Source organism: Erythrolamprus reginae, chromosome 12, assembly GCF_031021105.1.
Source record: "Erythrolamprus reginae isolate rEryReg1 chromosome 12, rEryReg1.hap1, whole genome shotgun sequence".
Lineage (NCBI taxonomy): Eukaryota > Metazoa > Chordata > Lepidosauria > Squamata > Dipsadidae > Erythrolamprus > Erythrolamprus reginae.
The window spans coordinates 31,984,138-32,008,640 of NC_091961.1; the positions used below are offsets into that span (position 1 = coordinate 31,984,138).

Here is a 24,503-nt window from a genome sequence, read left to right on the forward strand (position 1 = left end):
CAATATCTCAGGGGTTGCCACAAAGACGAGGGAGTCAAACTATTCTTAGAACTAAGGAGAAATTTCCTGACAGAAAACTTAGATAGTAATATGAAATATCCAAACAAAATAAAACCTTTTCCCAAACCTTTAAAATAAAACCTTTTCCCAAGAGGCATTTGTTTTCCAAAATGATGCTAAAATGGAAAGGTGCATCCAGAACTAGCTCTTGAGTGCAGATAAAATTTCATTTTATGTTTGTCTTTATGGTAACCTTTTAACTCCTCCCAGGAGGAATTTCATTTTAAATAATAGTTTGGATTGTAAAGTCTGTGTCTTATGTTAATGTGTTTAAGCATGTAAAATATTACTTTGCACCAGAGTAACTTTTAAGATTGCTATAAATTCTCCAGAAAAGCTTATGCAAAGGAATGCAGAGATCATTAATAAATGCGATATATGGTTGAGGATTTTTTTTGTCTTTTGTTATTTATAGTTTATTAAAAATTGTTATGATGATAAAATAGATTGAAATAAAGTTAAGGAACAGCTTTTTAACTAGAGAACAATGGGAAATGGGGAAAACTCTCTTTGCGTCGTATCCACAGGAGTTTGGATTGTATTGTAAGCTATCCAGACAAGACATAGAAAATTTATTTATTATTATTATTATTGATTGGATTTGTATGCCGCCCCTCTCCGCAGACTACCTATAAAGCAAATTTTTTGACAATTGCAAATACTCAATATCCTTTCTAATGATTAATTGTTGGACTCCTCACAATCTTAAACATTCTGGATTTAACATGTCCCTGTAGAAAGAGTTTATTTGTAAAAGCAAACATTTATCTGTCTGTGTCCATCCATCCCTCCTCTCTTGTGCTCTCGGTCCTAAAATTATGCATTTTGGCTCAGTGAAAGCGCCTTTTCACCCTGCTCCTCGCTGACTATGCAAATTGCATCTAAACAGACATCAAAGGATTTGCATTTATACAAATCCTACAGAATGCATTTCTGAGATGTCTTCTAAAATTGCGGAAAAAGCCATTTCTGCTTAGCTCAAAGTGAGCGTGAGTGAGAAACAGAGTCTTCTACAAGAGCATCCAAGTTCATGACGACTGATTTCCTCCAACATTCTGCTAAATTTACAGAGAGAAAAATAATCCCTTCTTGAGCATGGAAACTGGTAAGTATTGACGTGATCCACTTGATGTGTGTATTAATTTGCTTAGCAACAGTGGCGTAGAAGTTTGTAAAATCAGGCACAAGTTGGTAAACAGCCTCTTACTTGGCAATGGAAATTCTTCCCCCAAATTGTTAAATCAAGAACTGCCTGTAAATTCCTTCCCTCAAAACTATCAGAAATAGAACTTCCAGCTCAGGAAATTTACTATCAGTATCAGAAAGTTAATTCCACAGAACCACAAAACACAGGGAAATCTTGATTTCAAATGCTGCCAATTGAAATGGTTCAGACAGTTTGTGTTTGAAATATTTGAATTATTGTATTTGAGGAGTACATCTTAGCTGACTAGAGATGGGGGAAAGAACCCTTTTCCTTCAGGACAGAAGGAAAGGGAGTTTTCCAGCTAGTTTTATTTAAATAAAAACAAAGTGCAGTTTTATCCTAAGGCTGAATCTTAAACCAGCTTTGCTCTCTGTCTTAAGCTCCAGACAAACCAGGAAACCGATAGCTCGAATTTGCTTTTATCCTCTGTATTGACTGGGTGCACAGGTAGTTATTTCTGATCACAATTGATTCCTATAAATATTTTTTTATTTAAGTGGAGGAAGGATGGGTCTGCTTCCTTTTTAGATCACTTGCAGCTAAAATCGGGATAGAATAGATCTAAAGATGTATTGGCCAGCCCTTCCATTGTAGTAGATCTTGAAAAGGCTTTCTATGGATTACCACTCCTAATCTGTCCTTATTTTCCAAGCAGAACAAAACCCTAAATAAATGCCATATGCTAAATAAATAGCACAAGATATTCATGTTTGGAACGGTAGCTCAATACACACAAAAGATCAAAGAATTTTCCCCACCGGACACTTTGTTTGAGCTTGGAAGATGCTCTGGTTTTGCGGTTGCATTGTTTCCTAAAAGATTAAATGCATCCTCAAATAACAAAAGTTATTTGAAAGTTATAACTGAAAGTTCCTCTCAGATTGCTTCTCACTTCCACAGGGTAGATTCTTTCTGTGACCGGGGTGTTTGTTTGTGTGTCTTCAGGTTATGACCCCCAGAAGTCAGGGTTTCAGCTCTGGGTTTGCTTGTTTTTTAATGTGCAATGTGCATGGTCCCAAAAGAGTTTTTGTGGATTTGCTACTTCACGGGTTTTCAAAGGGGGCTTAAATCCATTGAAAATTTTAAATCCATTAAAAATTCATAAAATACTTCTACAGTACTCCTGTACTCTATTAAAGAAACTGGTAGGATATCACATATAGTTCCAGCTGAGAAACATTACAGAATGACTGTTTAATTCAAAGAGTGGGTTTTAAAAATCAAAATACTCGTTAAATACATTAAAAAAACTATCTTTCCTCTACTTCACGGAAATTCGTTTTTCACTAGTGGTCTTGGGATGCATCCCTCGCGAAAAACAAGGGATTACTGTATTTGCTAAACAAAACTCCATATTGGTGACAGGAAGGGCATCTGGGCATTAAAACACTGCTAACTCCATTCAATTGAATGGGCCGAAATAGATCTATCATAGTCTTCTTTAATTTTCATTGTAACATATATATATATATATATATATATATATATATATATATATATATATATGTAGATTGTTCTGAGTTCGGGTTTTGCCCTGTGTAAATATATATATATATATATATATGTCACATGTTTTTTTGCTGAATTTGAAAATTAAGGGATTTTGGCCTCATCAGCTAGCCATACCCACTGGGACTTACACACACACACACACACACACATACTGTAAGAACTGTAGATGTATACATTGTAAGTATACTGTAGATGTATACTGCATGTACCATATTTGTATTATTTGTAATATGGTTGATTTTCTGTCGAAAGGACAGAATTCTAGGAGTTGAAGTCCACAAATTTTAAAGTGGCCAAGGTTGGAGAGCCCTGCCTTATGAGATTCCTTCCTTTCTTTCTCACCTCTCTTGTCTCCTTTAGTTCCCGCAGACTACGGCAAGCGTGTTTATCAAGGTGTGCGGGTCAAACACACAGTGAAGGACCTTTTGGCTGAAAAGCGCTCAAGGCAGACGAGCAGTTTATGGCGAAATGTAAGTCGCCATCTCCTACCTTCCTTCTCCAAACCCCGGCTCGGATGCAGCAACCTTTAACCATGGCTAAAAATGGGAGTTCCTTAGGCAGGAAGCCCCAATATTTGCTATATGTATTTTACATTTAATTTAATTTTCAGGGGGAGGGGATCATGTTGCAAGGGTTCGCACAAACCAATGGCTATAGTCGCATTTGGTAGGGGCTCTTCTATGCTGAACAATATGCAATATTATAGAACTTGTCCTTCAAAACCCTCAAAACGTCACTATGGAGCACCACACACCAAGACAACTAGACACAAGAACATTTTACCCCCAAACGCCATCACTGTGCTAAACAAATAATTCCCTCAACACTGTCAAACTTTTTACTAAGTCTGCCCAACTATTACTACTAGATTTTTCTCATCATTCCTATCACCCTTTTCCTCTCACTTATGACTGTATGATTGTAACTTGTAGCTTGCATCCTTAAGATTTTTATTAATATTGATTGTTTCCTGATTATTTGACCCCTATGACAATCATTAAGTCTTGGACCTCCTGATTCTTGATGAATGTATATTTCTCTTTTATGTACACTGAGAGCATCTGCACCAAAGACAAATTCATTGTGTGTCCAATCACACTTAGCCAATAAAGAATTCTATTCTATTCTATTCTATTCTATTCTACTATACTATACTATACTATACTATACTATACTATACTATACTATACTATACTATACTATACTACTGTATACTATACTATACTATACTATACTATACTATACTATACTATACTATACTATACTATACTATACTATACTATACTATATTGCTTGTGTGTCCAATCATACTTGGCCAATAAAGAATTCTATCCTGTACTGTTCTGTTCTATTCTGAATTCTATTCTATTCTATTCTGTCCTATTCTATTCTATTCCATTCCATTCCATTCCATTCTTTTCTATTCTTTGAGTTCCATTCATAATGGAGCCTCCTCATCATGGTCATATGCTACAATGGTCGTAAAATGGGCCAATTGTGTAACCAACCCAATTTTATAATATTCTTTATGGCACTTGTTAAACGTGACCGTCATTAAATGAACCAATGGCTTGTGGTGCAGTTTCACCAAAAACCAGAAATCCTGTTTCGGTTTTTCACAACTCTGTCGCAAAAGATTGTCACGCGACTGCAGGACGCTGCAAACAACCATCAATGCAGTCAATTGGCCACAAGGATGCCAAGCATCGGAATTTCGATTCTAGGTTGTGCATAGCTCTTAGGTAGGTCCATCGGAACTCTCACCGGTCACTAAACAACCTGTTGTAATTTGGGGACTATCTGGGTAGGATCACTGATGTGCAATCTTTATGATCAGTTTTCACTCCGGTCGGTTGGAGGGAACTGCTTCCTTATTTGCACAGAGAGCCTTCCGCCCACGTTGCTTGCTCTACCGGTGCGACGCATCAATATTGTTGTTGGACAAGAGATGCAATAAATGGTGAGCAAACAGCAGGTGCACGAAAATAGCCGAGATGAAGAGGAAGGAATTGACTCGTCCCTCTGAACTTATCTTTGGATACGTTTTACCAAAGCAAAAATTCCCCTCGCGACAGGTGCGTTCAAGCCCAGATGGGAGATTATTAAGGCGTGTTATCTGTTATTTGTTAGCAAATGCAACGCTACTCGGGCTCGTAAAATGCTGCCCTTTTATCTTCCAAATAATCCCTGCCCTGTAGTGGGTTTCAAATTCCGTCACTGCCAGTTCGCTATGGGGAGTGTGTGCGCGTGGGGGGCGCTTCTGTGTATGCACAGAGACAACCGGAGGAGTGGATGGAGCTCCCACCACCGGCGCTCCTGGTTCGCCCAATTTGATGCAAACTGGTAGCAAACCACCACTGATCCTGTCATTTGCTGTCTCTAAATTCAATACTGTCAAACTGTTTACTAAGTTTTCACTACTATTACTACTAGTTTTCTCTCATCATTATTATTATTATTATTTATTGGATTGGTATGCCTCCCCTCTCCGCAGACTCGCTTAGAACTGTATGACTGTAACTTGTTGCTTGTATCCTTAATATTTTTATTAATATTGATAGTTTCTGCATTGCTTATTTGACCCCTGTGACAATCATTAAGTGGTTGGACCTCATGATTCTTTACAAATGTATCTTTTCTTTTACGTACACTGAGGGCATCTGCACCAAAGTCAAATTCCTTGTGTGTCCAATCACACTTGGCCAATAAAGAATTCTTTTCTATTCTATTTGATTTGATTCGATATGATTCGATTCATTTCTGATATTTTCTATTCTGTTCTGTTCTGTTCTACTCTATTCTCTTCTGTTTGAATTCAAATTCTATCCTGTCCTGTTGTATCCTATCCTATCCTGCTATATATTATTCTATTCTATTCTATTCTGATATATTCTATTCTATTCTGATATATTCTATTCTATTCTAATATTATTCTATTCTATTCTGTATTCTATTCTATTCTATTATTCTATTCTTATATATATCATTCTACTCTATTCTACTCTACTCTATTCTGGTTTGCTTTCTGTTTTTACCCTCTCGCTGGTAACAGCCATGAGCTCTAAATGAGCTAATTTCCATGGCCTAGCTGGTGCCCAGGTGGAAGCTGGGTGTTGGTCACCAAATGGTAATCTTGACACTGGCAAATTTTAATTCAAATCCAGACCTCTAAATTTGGTTGCTTGCTAGGGCAGGAAACTCCTGTTTACAGTATGCAAACTGAAGAGGGTCACGTTTTGCCTTGCTCGGCTGAAAGCTCATGGTGGCATTTGCTATTCAGGGCGGTTGGGTTGTGTGTAATTGATGAGCTAGAAAACTAGAAGAAAGAATGCCCTTGAATGAGTTCCGAAAGGAGAACAGTGCTATCTTTCTCATCATTCTCCCTGGAGATCCTTGAGTCTGCGGAGAGGGGTGGCATACAAATCTAATGAATTATTATTAATTATTATTATTATTATCTAGGCCAAAAACTAGCTTGGCTTAGCTTCTTTTTCTTCTCCAGACGGTCAAACATTGGGTCTGGATATCAATATGGCAGCTAATCTACTATAAAGTAATTCTTTTTACATAACACATACAAAATGTAGCATAAAAGACAGTTGGAAGAGACCTTGGAGGTCTTCTAGTCCAACCCCCTGCTTAGGCAGGAGATCTTGTACTATTTTAGACAAATGATTGTCCAATCTCTCTTTGAAAAACTCCACTCATGGAGCATCCACAACTTCTGGAGGCAAGTTTTTCCAATCGTTCCCACCGTCAAGGAAATTTCCTCTTAATTCTAGATTGGTTCTATGAGTTTCCATCCATTATTTGTTATCCCATCTTCTAACCCTAATGGCTTGAAACTCACCATTAAGAAAACTAAGTTGATTGAGGTAGGCAGGGTTCCCTTGGGTCCCATTTGTTGGGGGTCAAGCAGGGAAGGGGAGGGTTTTGACTTCTCTTTCTGCTCAAGATCCCCATGGACAATTGTTGGGCCACTGTGGGACTCTTCTTAGGTTCTTAGGTTCTTATTCCGAAAGTAGGTTTCACCAGAACATACCAGCCAAGAAAGCCCAATAAACAGGATTTCGTTTCAAGTCAGTTCAGTTACTTGCATGCTGCTAATAGGATTATTCCTCAGCCTCCTTCCTTTATTAAACGTGAAAAAGTATAAAGCATTAGCAAATATTTTATGGGCTGAACTTGGAAGTAATATGAGTATTTATTTATTTATTTATTTATTTATTTAATTTTTATGCCGCCCCTCTCCGTAGACTCGGGGCGGCTCACAACAGTAATAGAAAACAATATATAATACAAATCTAATAATTAAAACTAAAAACCCATAATTTAAAAAACATGCACACAACATACCATACATAAACCGTATAGGCCTGGGGAAGTTATCTCAGTTCCCCCATGCCTGACGACAGAGATGGGTTTTAAGGAGTTTACAAAGTTTGCATGTATGTATGTTTATTTGTTTGTTTATTCAACTTCTATGCTGCCCAATCACGAAGGACTCAGGGCGTCTTACAACAATAATAAAAAATACAATATAAATAGATAAAAAGGGATAAAAAAAGTCAAACATTATCTAAAACTAAAACCCCTTTAAAAAGTTATTAAAAATCCCAGATGTTGTGTTTCTCTTTCAGGGAGGCGTTATGAGCTCTCAATCATCATTTGTTCCACTGCCCAGTAAGTATTTCACTTTTATAACTACATCGCTATCCCAATTCCTCCTATTTTTTTTTTAAAAATAATCTTCGGCTATGTACTTGGGGAAAAGGAATCCTCAATCTGAGTATTGTATTGGTAGGTCTGTTAGCAAAAACTTCAGCAGGGAAGGATTTAGGGGTCGTGATTTCTGAGTCTCAAAATGGGTGAACAGTGCGGTCAGGCGGCAGGGAAAGCGAGTAGAATGCTTGGCTGCATAGTTAGAGGTATCACAAGCAGGAAGAGGGAGCTTGTGATCCCGCTGTATAGAGCGCTGGAGAGACCCCATTTGGAATAATACTGTGTCCAGTTCTGGAGACCTCACCTACAAAAAAGATATTGATCAAATTGAACGGGTCCAAAGACGGGCCACAAGAATGGTGGAAGGTCTTAAGCATAAAACTTAACAGGAAAGACTTAATGAACTCAATCTGTACAGTCTGGAGGGCAGAAAGGAAAGGGGGGGGACATGATCGAAACATTTAAATACTGTATGTGAAAGGGTATATGTTAGATAGAGATAGAAATAGATAGACAGACAGACAGACAGACAGAGAGAGAGAGAGAGAGAGATGATAGGTAGGTAGGTAGGTAGGTAGGTAGATGGATGGATGGATGGACCTGTCCGTCTGTCTGTCTGCCTGCCTGCCTGTCTGTCTGTCTATCACCAATCTATCAAGAGGCAATAGCCATCACGATCTCTGGAACAGCTCTGATGTTAGATGGGTAGGGGGCTAATCCTATTATGTCCTGTAGGATTGTAATCCCACAATCCTGTTTTGTAGATTGTCTGGTTCAGAGCTGAGGTTAAGTTTCTCTTTCCTTTAAGATTTTTATTTCTCTTTGGGGAGAAATGTCCTTGCTTTTTAATACAGTATTTCCTAGAATATTTCATTCTTCTAGGAGAGTGGGTGGATGCTAACTTTCTACATATATATATATCCCTGTTTTCCCTTTCCACCTCTATCGTACCACTTCTCATCCATTTCTTCATGGCCCAAAGGTTCTCCCACAGCGTCCAGTTATTACGGCGTTCGAAGATCCTTGGCGACAGATATGGACTTGCACAACAGCAAAGATATTTCCAGCGAAGCCTACAGCTCCTCTTTGCTCCCCAAGCCATTGGCTTATGAATCCCCAGGCACTCAGGGATATTCTTTGTCTCTGGATGCCCACTTAATCGATCAGTATGTGGACCAACGGGCTGGATACCTTCCGACTGGAGCCTCTTCTCTCCTTGGCAACTCAACACCATCTTTTCCAAGCGATTCAGCCCATCATTTCGGTGTAAGTAGAGGGCAACGGGCGCAAAATGGAGAAGGACCTCGGTTAATTTTGGGGGGTTTTGAATGCACCATACAGTCCAGGGGCCTTCAAAGTTGGCAACTTTAAGACTTGTGGACTTCAACTCCCAGGGTTCTCCAGCTAGTTGGAGGTTGAGTAGCTTGGAGAACTGGTAGTGGAAATTTTAAGTAGTTTGGAGAACTGGTGTTGTGGTGCTCAGGGACCGGCTGTGTCTCTGCTGGCTCCATGCCCGGAGGAGGATGACAGCGAAGAGGAGGGGGCTGAACAGTCGGACAGGGGAGAGGAAAGTCAGGAATGGGATGAAGGAGAACAGCACGAGAGCCCCGGGGGGGGGGGCCCTCTCCCCAGCCAGTAGCTTGGAATCATTAGGTGATGAAGCACAAGCCGTCATTGACATGCGACAGAGACGTTCAGATCAGAGAAAGGAGCAATTAAGGAAGTATTATCAGCATTGAATTAGGAACAGCTGGGCTTGGGTGTGGTCCTCCTTAGCAGGGTTTAAAAGGCAGGCAAGCCCTTGAAGCCATGTGGAGTGTTATCAGTTGGAGTTACGGTGTCCTGCTTTGTTCTCGGCGTCTCTGTTCCTGGCTTGTGGCCCAGCAGTTTGGAAGACCCATGGGAGGTGTAGGTCTGCTATCTACAGCCTCGTCTTGGCAGCAAGAATCCTGTATTGCTGCATGGACTTTTGCCTTTGTGGATATATCTGAAGATACAGCATTTTCCTGTTTGTAAGGACATTTTCTGTTACCTGTGTTTTTCTTGAATTTTATAAACTGCCTTTGCTTTTTACCTGTGTGTCTGGCTTCTATTTTTGGGTTGGTATTGGCTTCCGGAATGACCCAGACAGAACAACTGGTAGCAGAAATTTTGAGTAGTTCGGAGAACTGGTAGCAGAAATTTTAAGTAGTTCGGAGAACTGGTAGCAGAAATTTTGAGTAGTCAGGAGAACTGGTAGCAAAAATTGTAAGTAATTCAGAGAAATTGTAGCAGGAATTTTGAGTAGCTAGGAGAACTGGTAGCAGAAATTTTGAGTAGTTTGGAGAACCAGTAAATGCCACCTCTGACAGGCCCCACCCCATCTATTCTCTGTATCCTGAGTCCCAGATAATTGAGAGGAAATGGGGATTTTGCAGTATCCTTCTCCTGGAGTGAGATGGGGGCAGGGAGAAAGGGGGTGAAACTTATTCTCCTTCAACACTTTTGGATCATTAAATGCATCCCCTCTTTCTTCCTCCCAACAGAGAGACTCCTGGGAACAATCTGTGCCGGACAACCTCGGCCAGTTGGAAACATGTCCAGAACCTCTCCAAGTAGCTCCAATCTCCAGCTGCCTTTCGGCTCACGAACCGGGAACAGCTTCTTCCCACTGTAGAAACCCCAACTGGAATGTATCCCTCTCTGGAATCCAGCCGTATTCCTTCCACCCTCTCGAAGACGTCCACTACCCAGCTGTTTTCTCCGCCTCTTCAAACTCGCCCTTCTCCTCTTTCATGGCGGCTGCAGCCAATGACCTCCCGGGGCTCAAGATCCTTTCGGGATCTCCCGAGGAGTCTTCAGATCCAGCGCCTCTCCAAGATAACGGTTCTTTCTGGCCCAAGGAAGACCCAAGTCCTCTCTGGGAGGCCTACGAGGAGCGAAGGACTTACTGAGCAGAAAAGGAGAGTCAACCAAGACTTCGTTTTATGTTTTATTCAAGCCACTGCCACAGATGATGAAGTTGGAAGGTGGTCGACCACTACGCTGGTTCAAAGCCACCTAGTTGAGACTTCCTTGCAACCGTATCCATATCATACCAACCATTAACCATCAAAAGTCAAGTTACGGCAAGGTTGAGTCGTGTATGGGCAATCCTGGCTCACAGAAACCATGTTCTTAGCTGTCAAAGGATCAAGTGGGAAGCATCAAAGAGGAGCTGGGCCCAATTAGCAAAGGCAGCACAGGGCGAGCAGCCCAAAAAGTTGAATTTGTGGGTTCCACTTAGCTACTCTGGGCTTTTCTGAATCACGTTGAGAAACCTACCTACTGTACTTTGTAAATATATTTCACAGATATGCCATTCAATGATTAATCTCTGTATCATCTGCCATTCTTTGTATCGGGGTCTCCAGACTTGGCAGCTTTAAGACTTTTGAACTTTAACTCCCAGAATTCCCCAGCCTGCTATGCTATGCTATGCTATGCTTTGGAACACTATACTACTTTGCTGGCTAAGGAATTCTGGGAGTTGAAGTCCACAAGTCTTAAAAGTTGCCAGGTTTGGAGGGTCCTATATGTGTTGTGGTCCTCCAACAGCCAGCAGAGCTGGCCGCAGATTCGGATGGGGTGGAGGTTGGGGAGGAACATGGGACAGTCCTGTAGTCTGGAGAAGGCTCGGAAGAGTGCTCTTTGTCCAAGGCAGAGATGGGACCAGGTCTGTCCGGCACTTATCAGCTACCTTCGGAGTTGGAGATAAGTGGGGCTGAAGAACAGCAGCCAGTGGAGCTATCAGCAGATTGGGACAGTGGGGAGATTGAGGAGGAACATGGCCAGTCCTGGAGTCTTGGGAAGGCTTGGATGACTGTTCCGCATCCGAGGCAGAGAGGGAACCAGGGTCGTCTGACAGTTATCAGCTGCCTTTGGAGTCAGACATCAGTGAGGCAAATGAACAGCTGGAACGCATGCTCAGAGCTGCCAAACAAAGGAACAAGGGTCAACTTGGGAGTAAAGCAGGGGTGGGCTGCTGCCCAGACATGGGGGGGGGGAGAACACAAAATTGGAGCGCCACCCCAGAGCACTCAATTTGCACTGAAATATGTTGAAAGAAAATGCAGGGTGTCCTGCATAAGCCACGCCCACAATGTGGTAGTAAAAATTTTGGTAGCCCTTCACTGGAGTAAGGCCAAAGGAGAAAGATGAATGGCCCCTCCCATAGGGAATGAAAGAGGAGTGAACTAGGAGGGGAGTTTTCAGGAGACAATTAGTTCACTTAATTGGTTCGTGACTCTGACTCTTGCCAGGTTTTGAAGATATCCGCCTGGCATCTAAGCCATGTAAGGTCTATGATTATCAACTCACCCTTGAAAGTCTTCGCTGGGTGTGAATGAGAAGAATTCACAGCAACTTAATAAAAAAGGGTTTTTTTGTCGGGACAAAGAATCTGCTTCATGGTTTATTTGTTTGTTTATTTATTTATTTATTTGATTGGATTTATATGCTGCCCCTCTCTCCGAGGACTCGGGTCGGCTTCCAACATATAAAAAGAATCAGTTAAATGTTGGAGTGAGGGGGATTTTTTTTTCTTTTTCTCTTTCTCTTTCCCTTTCTCCATAAATAATGATGAATATGGGATTTATGGAATGTTAGATATTGAGGATATACTTGGGGAGGGGGGTTGTTTCTTTTTCTTTCTTTGGTTGTTTTAAAAGTTTAGTACTACTTATAATGTTGGAGAGATAGAGTTATGGGAGGGGAGGGGGAAGAGGAGGAGGAGAGAGAGGAAGAGGAGGAGGAGGAATACATTACCTGACTCTGTAGTTTCTCCCCCAAACCCCCAAAACTTTACCCTTAGACTGTCCACTGCTGACCTCTCCCAATTCCTAAGAGGTCAGTAAGGGGCATGCATAAGTGCACCAGCGTGCCTTCCGTCCCCTGTCCTAATTCAATTCAATTCAATTCAATTTATTGGATTTATATGCCGCCCCTCTCCGAAAACTCGGGGCGGCTAACAACAGTCATGAACAATATACATGAACAATATACAGTAAAAATACAATACTAAAAACTAACTTAAAACCCCTTAATGTATAAAACCAGCATACGTACAAACATACCATACATACAGTTGTATCAGCCTAGGGGGAGAAGAAGTCTTAATTCCCCCATGCCTGGCGGCAGAGGTGGGTTTTTTGAGTAGCTTACGAAAGGCAAGGAGGGTAGGGGCAGCTCTAATCTCTGGGGGGAGTTGGTTCCAGAGGGACGGGGCCGCCACAGAGAAGGCTCTTCTCCTGGGTCCTGCCAAGTGGCATTGTTTCGTTGACGGGACCCGGAGAAGACCCACTCTGTGGGACCTAACTGGCCGCTGGGATTCGTGCGGCAGAAGGCGGTCCCGGAGATATTCTGGTCCGATGCCATGAAGGGCTTTATAGGTCATAACCAACACTTTGAATTGTGACCGGAAACTGATCGGCAACCAATGCAGACTGCGGAGTGTTGGTGTGACATGGGCATATTTAGGAAAGCCCATGATTGCTCTCGCAGCTGCATTCTGCATGATCTGAAGTTTCCGAACACTTTTCAAAGGTAGCCCCATGTAGAGAGTGTTACAGTAGTCGAACCTCGAGGTGATGAGGGCATGAGTGACTGTGAGCAGTGACTCCCGGTCCAAATAGGGTCGCAACTGATGCACCAGGCGAACCTGGGCGAACGCCCCCCTAATGTTTCCCTCTTATTAGTACCGATCTCATGTACAGTATATAAAGAGTGATATATCTATGCACACTACCAATACATACTTGACAATAAAATAAAACAAAATATTTTAATTTAAAATAAAATAAAATAACTTCTCAGCTACGTTGCTCATCACTAGGGGCTTTGCATTCTCAGCTGTGGCCAGCAGGTGGAGGTCTTCACTAAAAGATCTTGGATTCCTTGCAATGGACTAGCTCCAGTTGAAGCACGTTGGATACTTCCCCCACTTGAATGGAGTAGCGGTTGTTTTATGCTCCCTTCCCAAATGGTCTGCAAAAACTATATTATGTCTTGAACTGAGACCCCCTGCCCCCCAGCCAAAGAAAGCGGACCTATGCAGGATTTGTGCTGCATAGAACTGGAATAATTCTATAATGCCCGAGTCGGACCACAGCTAGAGTACTGCATTCGATTTTGGAAACCTCACTACAAAAAGGACACTGAAATTATTTATTTAATTTATTTTATTTATTCATTTGTCCAATACACAAATACATAGGAAGAAAAATAGACAAGCAGTAATATATATAAGGGTAAAGTGAACTTAGAGGAGAGGATACATGAACGGAAGAGAATATATATGATAAGTGAGAGAAAGGAAAGACAGGGGACGGAAGGCACACCAGTGCACTTATATACGCCCCTTACTGGCCTCTTAGGAACCTGGAGAGGTCAATCGTGGAGAGTCTAAGGGAGAAGTGATGGGGGTTAGGGGTTGACACAATTGAGTCTGGCAATGAGTTCCACGCTTCGATAACTCGAATGTTGAAATCATATTTTTTACAGTCAAGTTTGGAGTGGTTCGTATTCAGTTTGAATCTGTTGCGTGCTCTTGTGTTGTTGCGGTTGAAGCTGAAGTAGTCGTTGACCGGTAGGACGTTGCAGCATAATTCTAGAGAAAGTGCAGAAGAGAGCAACCAGAATGATAAAGGGGGCTGGAAACCAAGACATACAAAGAGAGATTGCAGGAACTGGGCATGGATAGTCTAGAGAAGAGGAGGGCCAGCGGGGACTTGATAGCAGTCTTCAAATACTCGAGGGGCTGCCACAGTGAGGAGGGGGTCACACTGTTTTCCAAAACACCAGAGAGCCAGACCTACAGAAACGGATGGAAGCTGGCCAAGGAGAGATTCAACCTGGAAATAAGGAAGAATTTTCTGACGGTGAGAGCGATCAACCAGTGGAACAGCTTGCCAGTGGAGGTTGTGAACGCCCCATAGAAACATAGAAGATTGACAGCAGAAAAAGACCTCATGGTCCATCTAGTCTGCCCTTATACTATTTCTTGTATTTTATCTTAGGATGGATCTATGTTTATCCCAAGCATGTTTAAATTCAGTGACTGTGGATTTACCAACCACGTCTGCTGGAAGTTTGTTCCAAGGATCTACTACTCTTTGAGCCAAATGATATTTTCTCACTTTGCTTCTGATCTTTCCCCCAACTAACCTCGGATTGTGCCCCCTTGTTCTTCTGTTCACTTTCCTATTAAAATACTTCCCTCGTGAACCTTATTTAACCCTTTAATGTATTTAAATGTTTTGATCATGTCCCCCCTTTCCCTTCTGTCCTCCAGACTATACAGATGGAGTTCATGAAGTCTTTCCTGATAAGTGTTATGCTTAAGACCTTCCACTGTTTTTGTAGCCCTTCAATTTTGTCAATATCTTTTTGTAGGTGTGGTCTCCAGAACTGAGCACAGTATTATTCCAAATGGGGTCTCCCCAGCGCTCTATACAGCAGGATCACAATCTCCCTCTTCCTGCTTGTTATACCTCTAGCTATGCAGCCAAGCATTTGACTTGCTTTCCCTACCGCCTGACTGCACTGTTCACCCATATGGAGACTGTTGGAAATCACTACCCCTAAATCCTTCTCTTCTGAAGTTTTTGCTAACACAGAACTGCCCCATCACTCGACACATTCAAAAAGAGATTGGACCGCCATCTCTGGGGTGGTGTATGGTCTCCTGCTCAAGCAGGGGTTGGACTAGATGACCTGCAAGGTCCCTTTCAACTCTAATAATAAAATTAAAAATAAATAAATTAAAAAGGATAGAATTCCAAGCACCTTCACACCAGACTGTGTTCATGGGTGACTTTGGAACCCATCCATGAAGTTCTCTGAGGAGCATTCTTAAGACCTGTTTTCTCTCCCAGATGCTTCCTGCACACTTTCAATCATTGGTCAGTGCTGGTGAAAATGTTCCTACAGGTCAACATAGTCAATTTCATCTAAGGCTGTAGTTCCACTCAGGAGCCAGGGTAGCTGGATTCATGGATGGAGAAGATATTGGCCCTGCAGACCAAGGACTTTGGTAGAAACGGGCAGACCCCCAGTTCTGGCCCCATTTTCCAAAATGAGAGAAAGAGACAAGGACTTCTTATAGACTGACAGGCTTTTAATTATATTGTTTGGAACACTCCCTTGTTTAATGTATTAATATACGGAAGTGTAGGAAATAGAATGTTTGGTCACGAGCCAATAAAAAATGTGAAATACACACCCTTGATGAACTCCAGATTTTGTAGACTTTATTGCAACCAAGACTGAAAGAGAGGGAGGGAGGGAGGGACAAAGAGATCACAGAAGGAAGGAAGGAAAGAAACAAAAAGAAAAAAGAAAGGGGGAAGGAAGGAAGGAAGGAAGGAAAGAATGAAAGAATGAAAGAAAGAAAAAGAAAGAAAGAAAGAAAGAAAGAAAGGGGGAATGAAGGAAGGAAGGAAAGAATGAAAGAAAGAAAGAAAGAAAGGGAAGGAAGGAAGGAAGGAAGGAAAGAGGTAATGAAGGAAGGAAGGAAAGAAAGAGGTAATGAAGGAAGGAAGGAAAGAAAGAAAAAGAAAGAAAGGAAGGGGGAATGAATGAAGGAAGGAAAGAAAGAAAGAAAGAAAGAGAAAGAAAGGAAGGAAGGAAGGAAAGAAGAAAGAGAGGGAGGGAGGGAAGGAAGGAAGGAAAGAAGGAAGGCTGATGACATTTAAAAAGCTAATTTCTAAGCCTTGTTTTCACCAAGCAAGTTCAATCATGTTCTAATGATTTCCCTTTAGGATCAGATTCAAACTCTACCAGGTTCTTCAGATATTGATCAAACCCCAGACAGCCAGAAAGAAGGAGAAGGACATTCAAATCCAGCTTTGGACTCCAGGTTCAAAGTGTCACCCTCCACCCTGCCCTCTTATGCATTCCTTCCTTTCCCTCAAGAGCTTCTTTCTTCTCCTCCAAGTTCCAACTTGCTAAGATGGAAAGCAACCTCAGGCTGCTGGGTTTGCAATTCACACACACACACACAAGCACACCAGCTCTTCAGGCTGTTGCGACATCTCTTTGGAGGCTCTTTGTCGAGCCAGGAAAATCACCGCAGGGGGAAAAAAAGGCATTCCATCCATTCTGGACTTTGCCCCCAAGACAAATGGATTCAGGCAGGCAGGTGGAGCGGAGTTGGGGTAGCCTGGGCTTGTCCGGAACAGATTCCCTCTCTCGATAAGGAGTCCACCTCTGCAATCTGCTGTTTGGGCAATGCCCCGGTTTTCTGCTGCCGGCAACTGCCTGCAGAACACACAAACACACGGCTACACAAGCCTGGAACCCAAGGGATTAGCCAGCACAACCTTTGTGGAGGATATAAGACCATCGCTGGTGCATCTATCTTTCTGCCAGTTGTACAGAAGAGGCCCCAGTCTTCCATTGGGTGTCAAAGAAACATAGAAACATAGAAGATTGATGGCAGAAAAAGACCTCCTGGTCCATCTAGTCTGCCCTTATACTATTTCCTGTATTCTTCCTCCTCCTCCTTCTCTTCCTCTTCTTCTTCTTCCTCCTCCACTTCTTCTTCCTCTTCCTCTTCTTCTTCTCCTTCTCCTCCTCCTCAGCTTTCTTCTTCTTCTTCTTCTTCTTCTTCTTCTTCTTCTTCTTCTCCTTCTTCTCCTTCTCCTTCTCTTTTCTCTTCTTCTTCTTAGAAACATAGAAACATAGAAGATTGATGACAGAAAAAGACCTCCTGGTCCATCTAGTCTGCCCTTATACTATTGAGTGTGGATTGAGCGTGTAGGACTGTGTAGTAGATATTTTTTATGATAATGTATTTTAAATTAATTTTTTTTTAATTTTTAATATTAGATTTGTATTGTATTGTATTATCGTTATGTTGTGAGATGCCCAGGGTCTTAGGAAATCATCATTATCATTTCCTGTATTTTATGTTAGGATGGATCTATGTGTTTATCCCAGGCATGTTTCAATTCAGTGACTGTGGATTGACCAACCACGTCTGCTGGAAGTTTGTTCCAAGCATCTACTACACTTTCAGTCAAATAATACTTTCTCACGTTGCTTTTGATCTTTCCCCCAACTAACTTCAGATTGTGTCCCCTTGTCCTTGTGTTCACTTTCCTATTAAAAACACTTCCCTCCTGGACCTTATTTAACCCTTTAACTAATTTAAATGTTTCGATCATGTCCCCCCTTTTCCTTCTGTCCTCCAGACTCTACAGATGGAGTTCATGAAGTCTTTCCTGATAAGTTTTATGCTTAAGACCTTCCACCATTTTTGTAGCCCGTCTTTGGACCCCTTCAATTTGATCAACATCTTTTTGTAGGTGAGGTCTCCAGAACTGAACATAGTATTCCAAATGGGGTCTCGCCAGCAATCTATACAGCACGATCACAATCTCCCTCTTCGTGCTTGTTATACCTCTAGCTATGTAGAGGTGTGCATTATCTTTCAAAAACACCATTTCACAACCTAGACAGCTTTAAGGACGATTGGCCTCCAGAAGAGCCTCGACAAGCATTTGTCTGAAATTGATTACAAAGTATAGTCAACGTGGATGATTGTGGGTTTTTTTTGGGGGGGGAGCTGTATAAATTCCTCTACACCTTTATTTATTTTATTTATTTTATTTATTATTAGAGTTGAAAGGGACCTTGCAGGTCATCAAGTCCAACCCCCTGCTCAAGCAGGAAAGCCTACACCACCCCAACCAGATGTCAGTCAAATTTCCTTTTGAATGTGTCAAGTGATGGGGCGTTCACAACTTCTGCTGGCAGGCTGTTCCACTGGTTGATCGCTCTCACCGTCAGAAAGTTCTTCCTTATTTCCAGGTTGAATCTCTCCTTGGTCAGTTTCCATCCGTTGCTCCTGGTCTGGCCCTCTGGTGCCCTGGAAAATAGTGTGACCCCCTCCTCTCTGTGTCAAACCCTCAAATATCTGTGTACTGCTGTCATGTCCCCTCCTTTTTGCTAAGCTATCCCTGCCAAGTTCCTCACAGAAACACAAATTCACATACCTTCAAATTTAAATACACTGCTCAAAAAAAAAATAAAGGGAACACTTAAACCACACAATATAACTCCAAGTCAATCCAACTTCTGTGAAATCAAACTGTCCACTTAGGAAGCAACACTGATGGACAATCCATTTTACCTGCTGTTGTGCACATCCAACTTTGTACAAGACAAAGTATTCAACGAGACTATTTCATTCATTCAGATCATGGATGTGTTCTTGGAGTGTGCCCTTTTTGAGCAGTTTACAATACAATATAATATCAATTGCCAAATTCTTAATCAAAATTCTTAATTGTTTATCTGTTTTTTTCAGGTATACATCATTTCTCTGGTGCTACCTCCTTTTCTAATTTTGTCAGCCAGATTTCAAAGATTATTCTCTGTTCTCATTCGGGTTCAAAATGCTATTAGCTATCAAAATTTCTCTTGCCTATTTGCTTTTTTCTACTAAAATGCTTCAATCCATTCCTTATATTCTTATCTCATTCATACTTTTTAAACCCTCGTTTTAATATGAATTCCCTTTACGAGGAAAATTCCAAATTTACTTCTCTTCATGGATGATTGTTTTAATGTATTGGGGGTTTAGATTGATTTTAAATTTAGATTTCTTACGCAGTGTCATTTTTGTATCTATTATGTTGTGAGCCGCCCTGAGTCTGAGGAGAAGGGCGGCATAGAAACCTAATTGTTAATAAATAATAAATAAATAAAACCCGATACTAATTTTTCCTACAGTTCTCCATCCAGGTTAAAGTTCATCCCTCATCCCCACACCCACAAGTTCATCACGTGGACCACTCTGGTTCTCTCAATGTCCACCACCCTCCTCTATACTTCCGGCTGGTGCTGAATAAAAGATGACCTTGAATCTTCTGGAAAGAATTTGTTGTGGCTAGTAGCTATCATGCAACCACGCCTCCCCAATTCCCACAGTACTATTCTACTTGTGGCAGGCCAAAGTCTCTAACTCAAAACGATGACTTCGGCCTGACTAAAGGGTTTTCTGCCTTAGTAGGGGGTCAGACTAGAAGACCTCCAAGGTACTTTCCAGTGCTGTTATTCTGTTATTCTGCTATTCTTCCTTCCTTCCTTCCTTCCTTCCTTCCTTCCCCCTCCCTCCCTCCCTTCTTACCTATCTACCTACCTATCTACTCCATCCCTGGAGGGTTTTAAGAAGAGATTGGACAACTATTCTTCTGAAAAGGTATAAGGTTTCCTGCCCATACATCTTATAGCAATAGCAATGGAATTTAGACTTATATGCCACTTCACAGTGCTTTGACAGCCCTCTCTAAGCAGTTTGCAGAGTCAGCATATCGCCCCCAACAATCTGGGCCCTCATTTGACCCACCTCGGAAGGACGGAAGGCTGAGTCAACCTTGAGCCTACTGAGATTTGAACTGGTGAACTACAGCCAGGAGTCAGCAGAAGCAACTTGCAGTACTGCACTCTAACCACTGTGCCACCATCTTCGGAGAAATCTAATAAATTGAATTTAATTGAATTGAATTAAAGTTGCCAAGGTTGAGAATTGCTATCCAGGTATTCAGCCAGCTAGTTTTGCCGTCTCCAGATATATTGCCTAGTCAACTTTTAACCAATCTTAAAGAACAAAGATAACAAGGCAAAAAAGAGAAAGGAAAAAGGAAGATGGATGCTGATCAAGGGCCATGGTTTATAACTAGGAACTCCATCCTATGCGTTTGCCCAGGTTCGCCTGGTGCACCAGTTGCGGCCCTATTTGGACCGGGAGTCACTGCTCACAGTCACTCATTTTTATTTATTATTATTTATTATTTAGATTTGTATGCCGCCCCTCTCCGAAGACTCATGCCCTCATCACCTCGGGGCTCGACTACTGTAACGCTCTCTACATGGGGCTACCTTTGAAAAGTGTTCGGAAACTTCAGATCGTGCAGAATGCAGCTGCGAGAGCAATTATGGGCTTCTCTAAGTATGCCCATATTACTCCAACACTCCGCAGTCTGCATTGGTTGACGATCAGTTTCCGGTCACAATTCAAAGTGTTGGTTATGACCTATAAAGCCCTTCATGGCACCGGACCAGATTATCTCCAGGACTGCCTTCTGCTGAACGAATCCCAGGGACCAGTTAGGTCCCACAGAGTGGGCCTTCTCTGGGTCCCGTCAACTAAACAATGTCGTTTGGCGGGACCCAGGGGAAGAGCCTTCTCTGTGGCGGCCCCAGCCCTCTGGAATCAACTCCCCCCAGAGATTAGAATTTCCCCACCTCCTTGCCTTTTGTAAACTTCTTAAAACCCACCTTTGCCATCAGGCATGGGGGAACTGAGATACTCTTTCCCCCTAGGCCTTTACAATTTATGCATGGTATGTTTGTATGTATGCTTGGTTTTATAATAAGGGTTTTTTTAGTTGTTTTAATATTTGATTGTTACATGCTGGGTTTTTTCACTGTTGTTAGCCGCCCCAAGTCTACGGAGAGGGGCGGCATACAAATCCAATAAATAAGTAAGTAAGTAAGTAAGTAAGTAAGTAAGTAAGTAAGTAAGTAAGTAAGTAAATAAATAAATAAATTTTGGATTCTCTGGTCGAGTTTGGGAAAAGGTCAATTCAGATTCAACCATTTTTACCTCTTGAGAATGGCTCAAGTTTAGAAGATGCTGTTTGGGTCTCCAAACGTTTGCTAAGTAAGACCCATGGACTTCAATTCCCAGAATTTTCCAACCGGGCATGCTGGCTGGGGAATTCTGGGACTTGAAGTCCACAGGTCTTAAAGTTTCCAAGGTTGGATGCCCTGTCAAAAATTATGTCATAAAAGCAACAATGAATACCCAGTCTCTTTCCACTCAGCATCCTCTAAAAATCTCTTAGGCTACAATTTCCATTATCCCCAGCTATCATTGTTTGGGGAGATTAGAACTGCAGCCCAATAGATTTGAGAAGAGGAGAAATTCCAAGTTTTGCGTAATCTCCCAAGAGTTTCTACCTCGTTTCTGAAACTGGAAACCAAAGTAAAAGAACATTTGCCCGCTGAAGTTCTAAACTGGTTAGGTCAACTTTCCCCATAAGTGGAAAAATAGCATTTAATTCCAACAGTCTTTGTCATCTCTGCTTCCTCTTCGAATAAAAAATTGACTTCTGTTTGGAATAAAATTGTCCAATTCCAGCCCAATAATAATAATACAGTAATAAAAAAATAAATTATTTTTTCTTTTTTAAATAAAGGAATATATTCTTATTTGGACATCCCTCAATCTAGAACAGAGGTCTTCAAACATGGCAACTTTTAAGACTTGTGGACTTCAATTCCCAGAATTATATAGATGGCTGGAGAATTCTGGGAGTTGAAGTCCACCTAACTTAAAGTTGTCAAGCTTGAAGACGCCTGGACTAGAACATGGAGTTTTATTTTTGCAGTTTAAACTGCAGATCTCCCTTTTAGATAACTTCGTGCATTTTGAGAACCAGGAGCTCGAAACATACTGTTTGAAAAGGCAAAATAAATGCACCCATTTTCAATAACTGTTGCTTTTTTTCAGAAAAGGAAAAATCAGGATAGATTTCATCCTCTGAAAACAAATTTTCAGAATTCAAGATTATATATATACAGTATTATCTATATTTTATCTATAACTATATACTGTAGTATCTAAGATTATATCTACATCTATCTCTATCTCTATCTCTATCTCTATCTCTATCTCTATCTCTATCTCTATCTCTATCTCTATCTCTATCTATCTATCTATCTATCTATCTATCTATCTATCGCCGCGGAGAGGGGCAGCATACAAATCTAAATAATAAATAATAAATATCTTTCTATCTCTATCTATTTATCTATCTATCTATCTATATCTATCTATATCTATCTATATCTATCTATATCTATCTATCTATCTATCTATCTCTATCTCTATCTCTCTATCTCTCTATCTCTCTATCTCTCTATCTCTATCTCTCTATCTCTATCTCTATCTCTATCTCTATCTATATCTATATCCATATCTATCTATCTATCTATCTATCTATCTATCTATCTATCTATCTATCTATCTATCTATCTACAGTATATCTATATCTATATATCTATATCTATATCTATCTATCTATCTATCTATCTATCTATCTATCTATCTATCTATATATATATATGTATATCTATCTATCTATATCTATCTATCTATCTATATCTATATCTATATCTATCTATCTATCTATCTATCTATCTATCCTATCTATCTATCTATCTATCTATCTATCTATCTATCTATCTCTATCTATCTCTATCTATCTCTCTCTATCTATCTCTCTATCTATCTATCTATCTATCTATCTATCTATATCTATCTATCTATCTATCTATCTATCTATCTATCTATCTATCTATCTATCTATCTATCTATGTTTTTAGCTGGAATTTTTTAAAATTAAAATTAAAATATATATTATATATATATAGGCCCTGGGTTCATATCCCAGGAAGGGTGTGGCTACCTGATGAAAGCAAATAAGCCCTGATCGATCGATCAATATTAATCGATCAATCAATCTTTCTCCTACCAATACCAGAACTCCAGGTTAAAATTTGCACAACTCCTTTAAACTTTCACAGCCAATTATTACAGGTCAGGAATACTCTGAGGTGGCCTTTATTTTAATAAAATCATTTTAGATTTTGCATTCTATATTGTTCTAGGTTAGAAAGTTCTTATTTTAGAGAAGAACAATTGGGGGGCAGTAGATCGTTGGACAAGCATCCCCCAAAATTTATAAACCCTTCAGGTCATGTTTTAGCACCTCTCTTCCCCACCCAAGAGTTTCAAATATCTAGTTAACAGTCGCTGAATTTTAAGGGGTGGCCGAGGCCCTAAACCGCCTTCTCCATTGGCAAAATCCTTCTCGTTTCTCACACTTCTCCAGTATCATGTAAGATTATGCACAGTTTTATTTATTTTTTTAAAAAAAACAGAAAAAGAAGAACATAGCATTTCAACCTGCAAAAAAGATGCTTTGAAAGAATAAATCCTGTCCGAAAAGGAATCGAATCGTGAATTCAGCTACGGACGCCTCTTTATCAGGAATATTTGTCGAAGCGTTATTATTTTTTTTTTGCCCCGACAAAACAAAAAAAATTGAATTGGGAACAATGGCCAAATTATAGCCATGGTAGATCATTAACACAACTGCAGGCTGGGTTTTTTTCGTTGACTCAGCTGGTTCCTTGTAAGGAAGCAAGGGAGGCAAAAGCGTCAAAGAACCCAGATTCAAAATTTAGACATTTCCTCTGGAGTTAAAATCAACCTCAGGCTGCCTTGACTGCAGATTGCAGAAGGCCAGGACAAGGGGGGGCTGGGTGAAAATATCCAACTTTCTGAAGGCAGGAGACTCCCAGGGTGCAAAATTGAAGTAGCTTCTGCAAAGGAGAAGCTTAAAAATCACACCCACTTTTGAGGGGGGGAAGGGGGGGAGTTAGGCAGAAAGTGGGGGACCCACCCAAGACCCCAAGACCCGCCGAATGAGCTCCCCCCATTCACCCACATTTGTTCCTTGCAAAACTCTATGCAATTTTCCTGTCCACTCCACTTCCCTATTCAAGGCTCTCTTTGTACACAAATGCACCCTGTAGGCCCCCCAATGCACCCCAATTCCCCAGGTCTCCCCAAACTTTGGCAGAGATGCATCATCAAGTACCAGGGGGGACATGGAAGGGTCAAGAAGGGCCCAGAATCCGGCCCTTGCAAAGCTCTGGGTTCTCTTTGGGGGCATCGGCCTTATTTGGGGCGAGGGAGCTAAAAAGCTGGACAGGACCCCCAAGCGGGGGTCCCAGAAAGATGAGGCCCATGGATCTTGTTCCCCAAGACCCTATCCTAGATGGGGCTATGCTAGTTTTTCCTCCAAGAGAGTCCATTTTCTGAAGCCTTTGAATATTCAAATTGAAAGTATCGCGCAATCCTTGATTGTCAAATCAATGGATTCTGGAGGTTTTAAATACTTGGCTT

At 41.1% G+C, this 24,503-nt stretch overlaps 1 protein-coding gene across 2 annotated transcripts; it reads left to right on the plus strand.

The window, feature by feature from the left end:
• The first annotated feature begins 1,043 nt into the window (after positions 1-1,043).
• On the plus strand, positions 1,044-11,917 carry POU2AF2 (POU class 2 homeobox associating factor 2). 2 transcript variants are annotated; one of them, XM_070765205.1, is made up of 5 exons: positions 1,044-1,165; positions 3,140-3,249; positions 7,420-7,462; positions 8,484-8,767; positions 10,027-11,488. In XM_070765205.1, the coding sequence occupies exons 1-5, from the start codon at positions 1,156-1,158 to the stop codon at positions 10,432-10,434; spliced, it is 855 nt and encodes a 284-aa protein (XP_070621306.1). In that variant the 5' UTR covers positions 1,044-1,155; the 3' UTR covers positions 10,435-11,488. The 2 variants fall into 2 exon arrangements, 1 of the variants encoding a protein (XP_070621306.1); XR_011560412.1 differs by lacking the exons at positions 1,044-1,165; positions 3,140-3,249 and adding an exon at positions 4,719-4,854 and having other exon boundaries at positions 10,027-10,858; positions 10,903-11,917.
• Positions 11,918-24,503: the final 12,586 nt, after the last annotated feature.

What these genes read in the sequence shown, in the direction of transcription:
- POU2AF2 (XM_070765205.1), top strand. An exon ending in ATCATTTGTTCCACTGCCCA is followed by an intron (nt 7,463 to 8,483) that starts GTAAGTATTTCA and finishes CATGGCCCAAAG; the next exon opens with GTTCTCCCACAGCGTCCAGT. An exon ending in ATTCAGCCCATCATTTCGGT is followed by an intron (nt 8,768 to 10,026) that starts GTAAGTAGAGGG and finishes TCCTCCCAACAG; the next exon opens with AGAGACTCCTGGGAACAATC.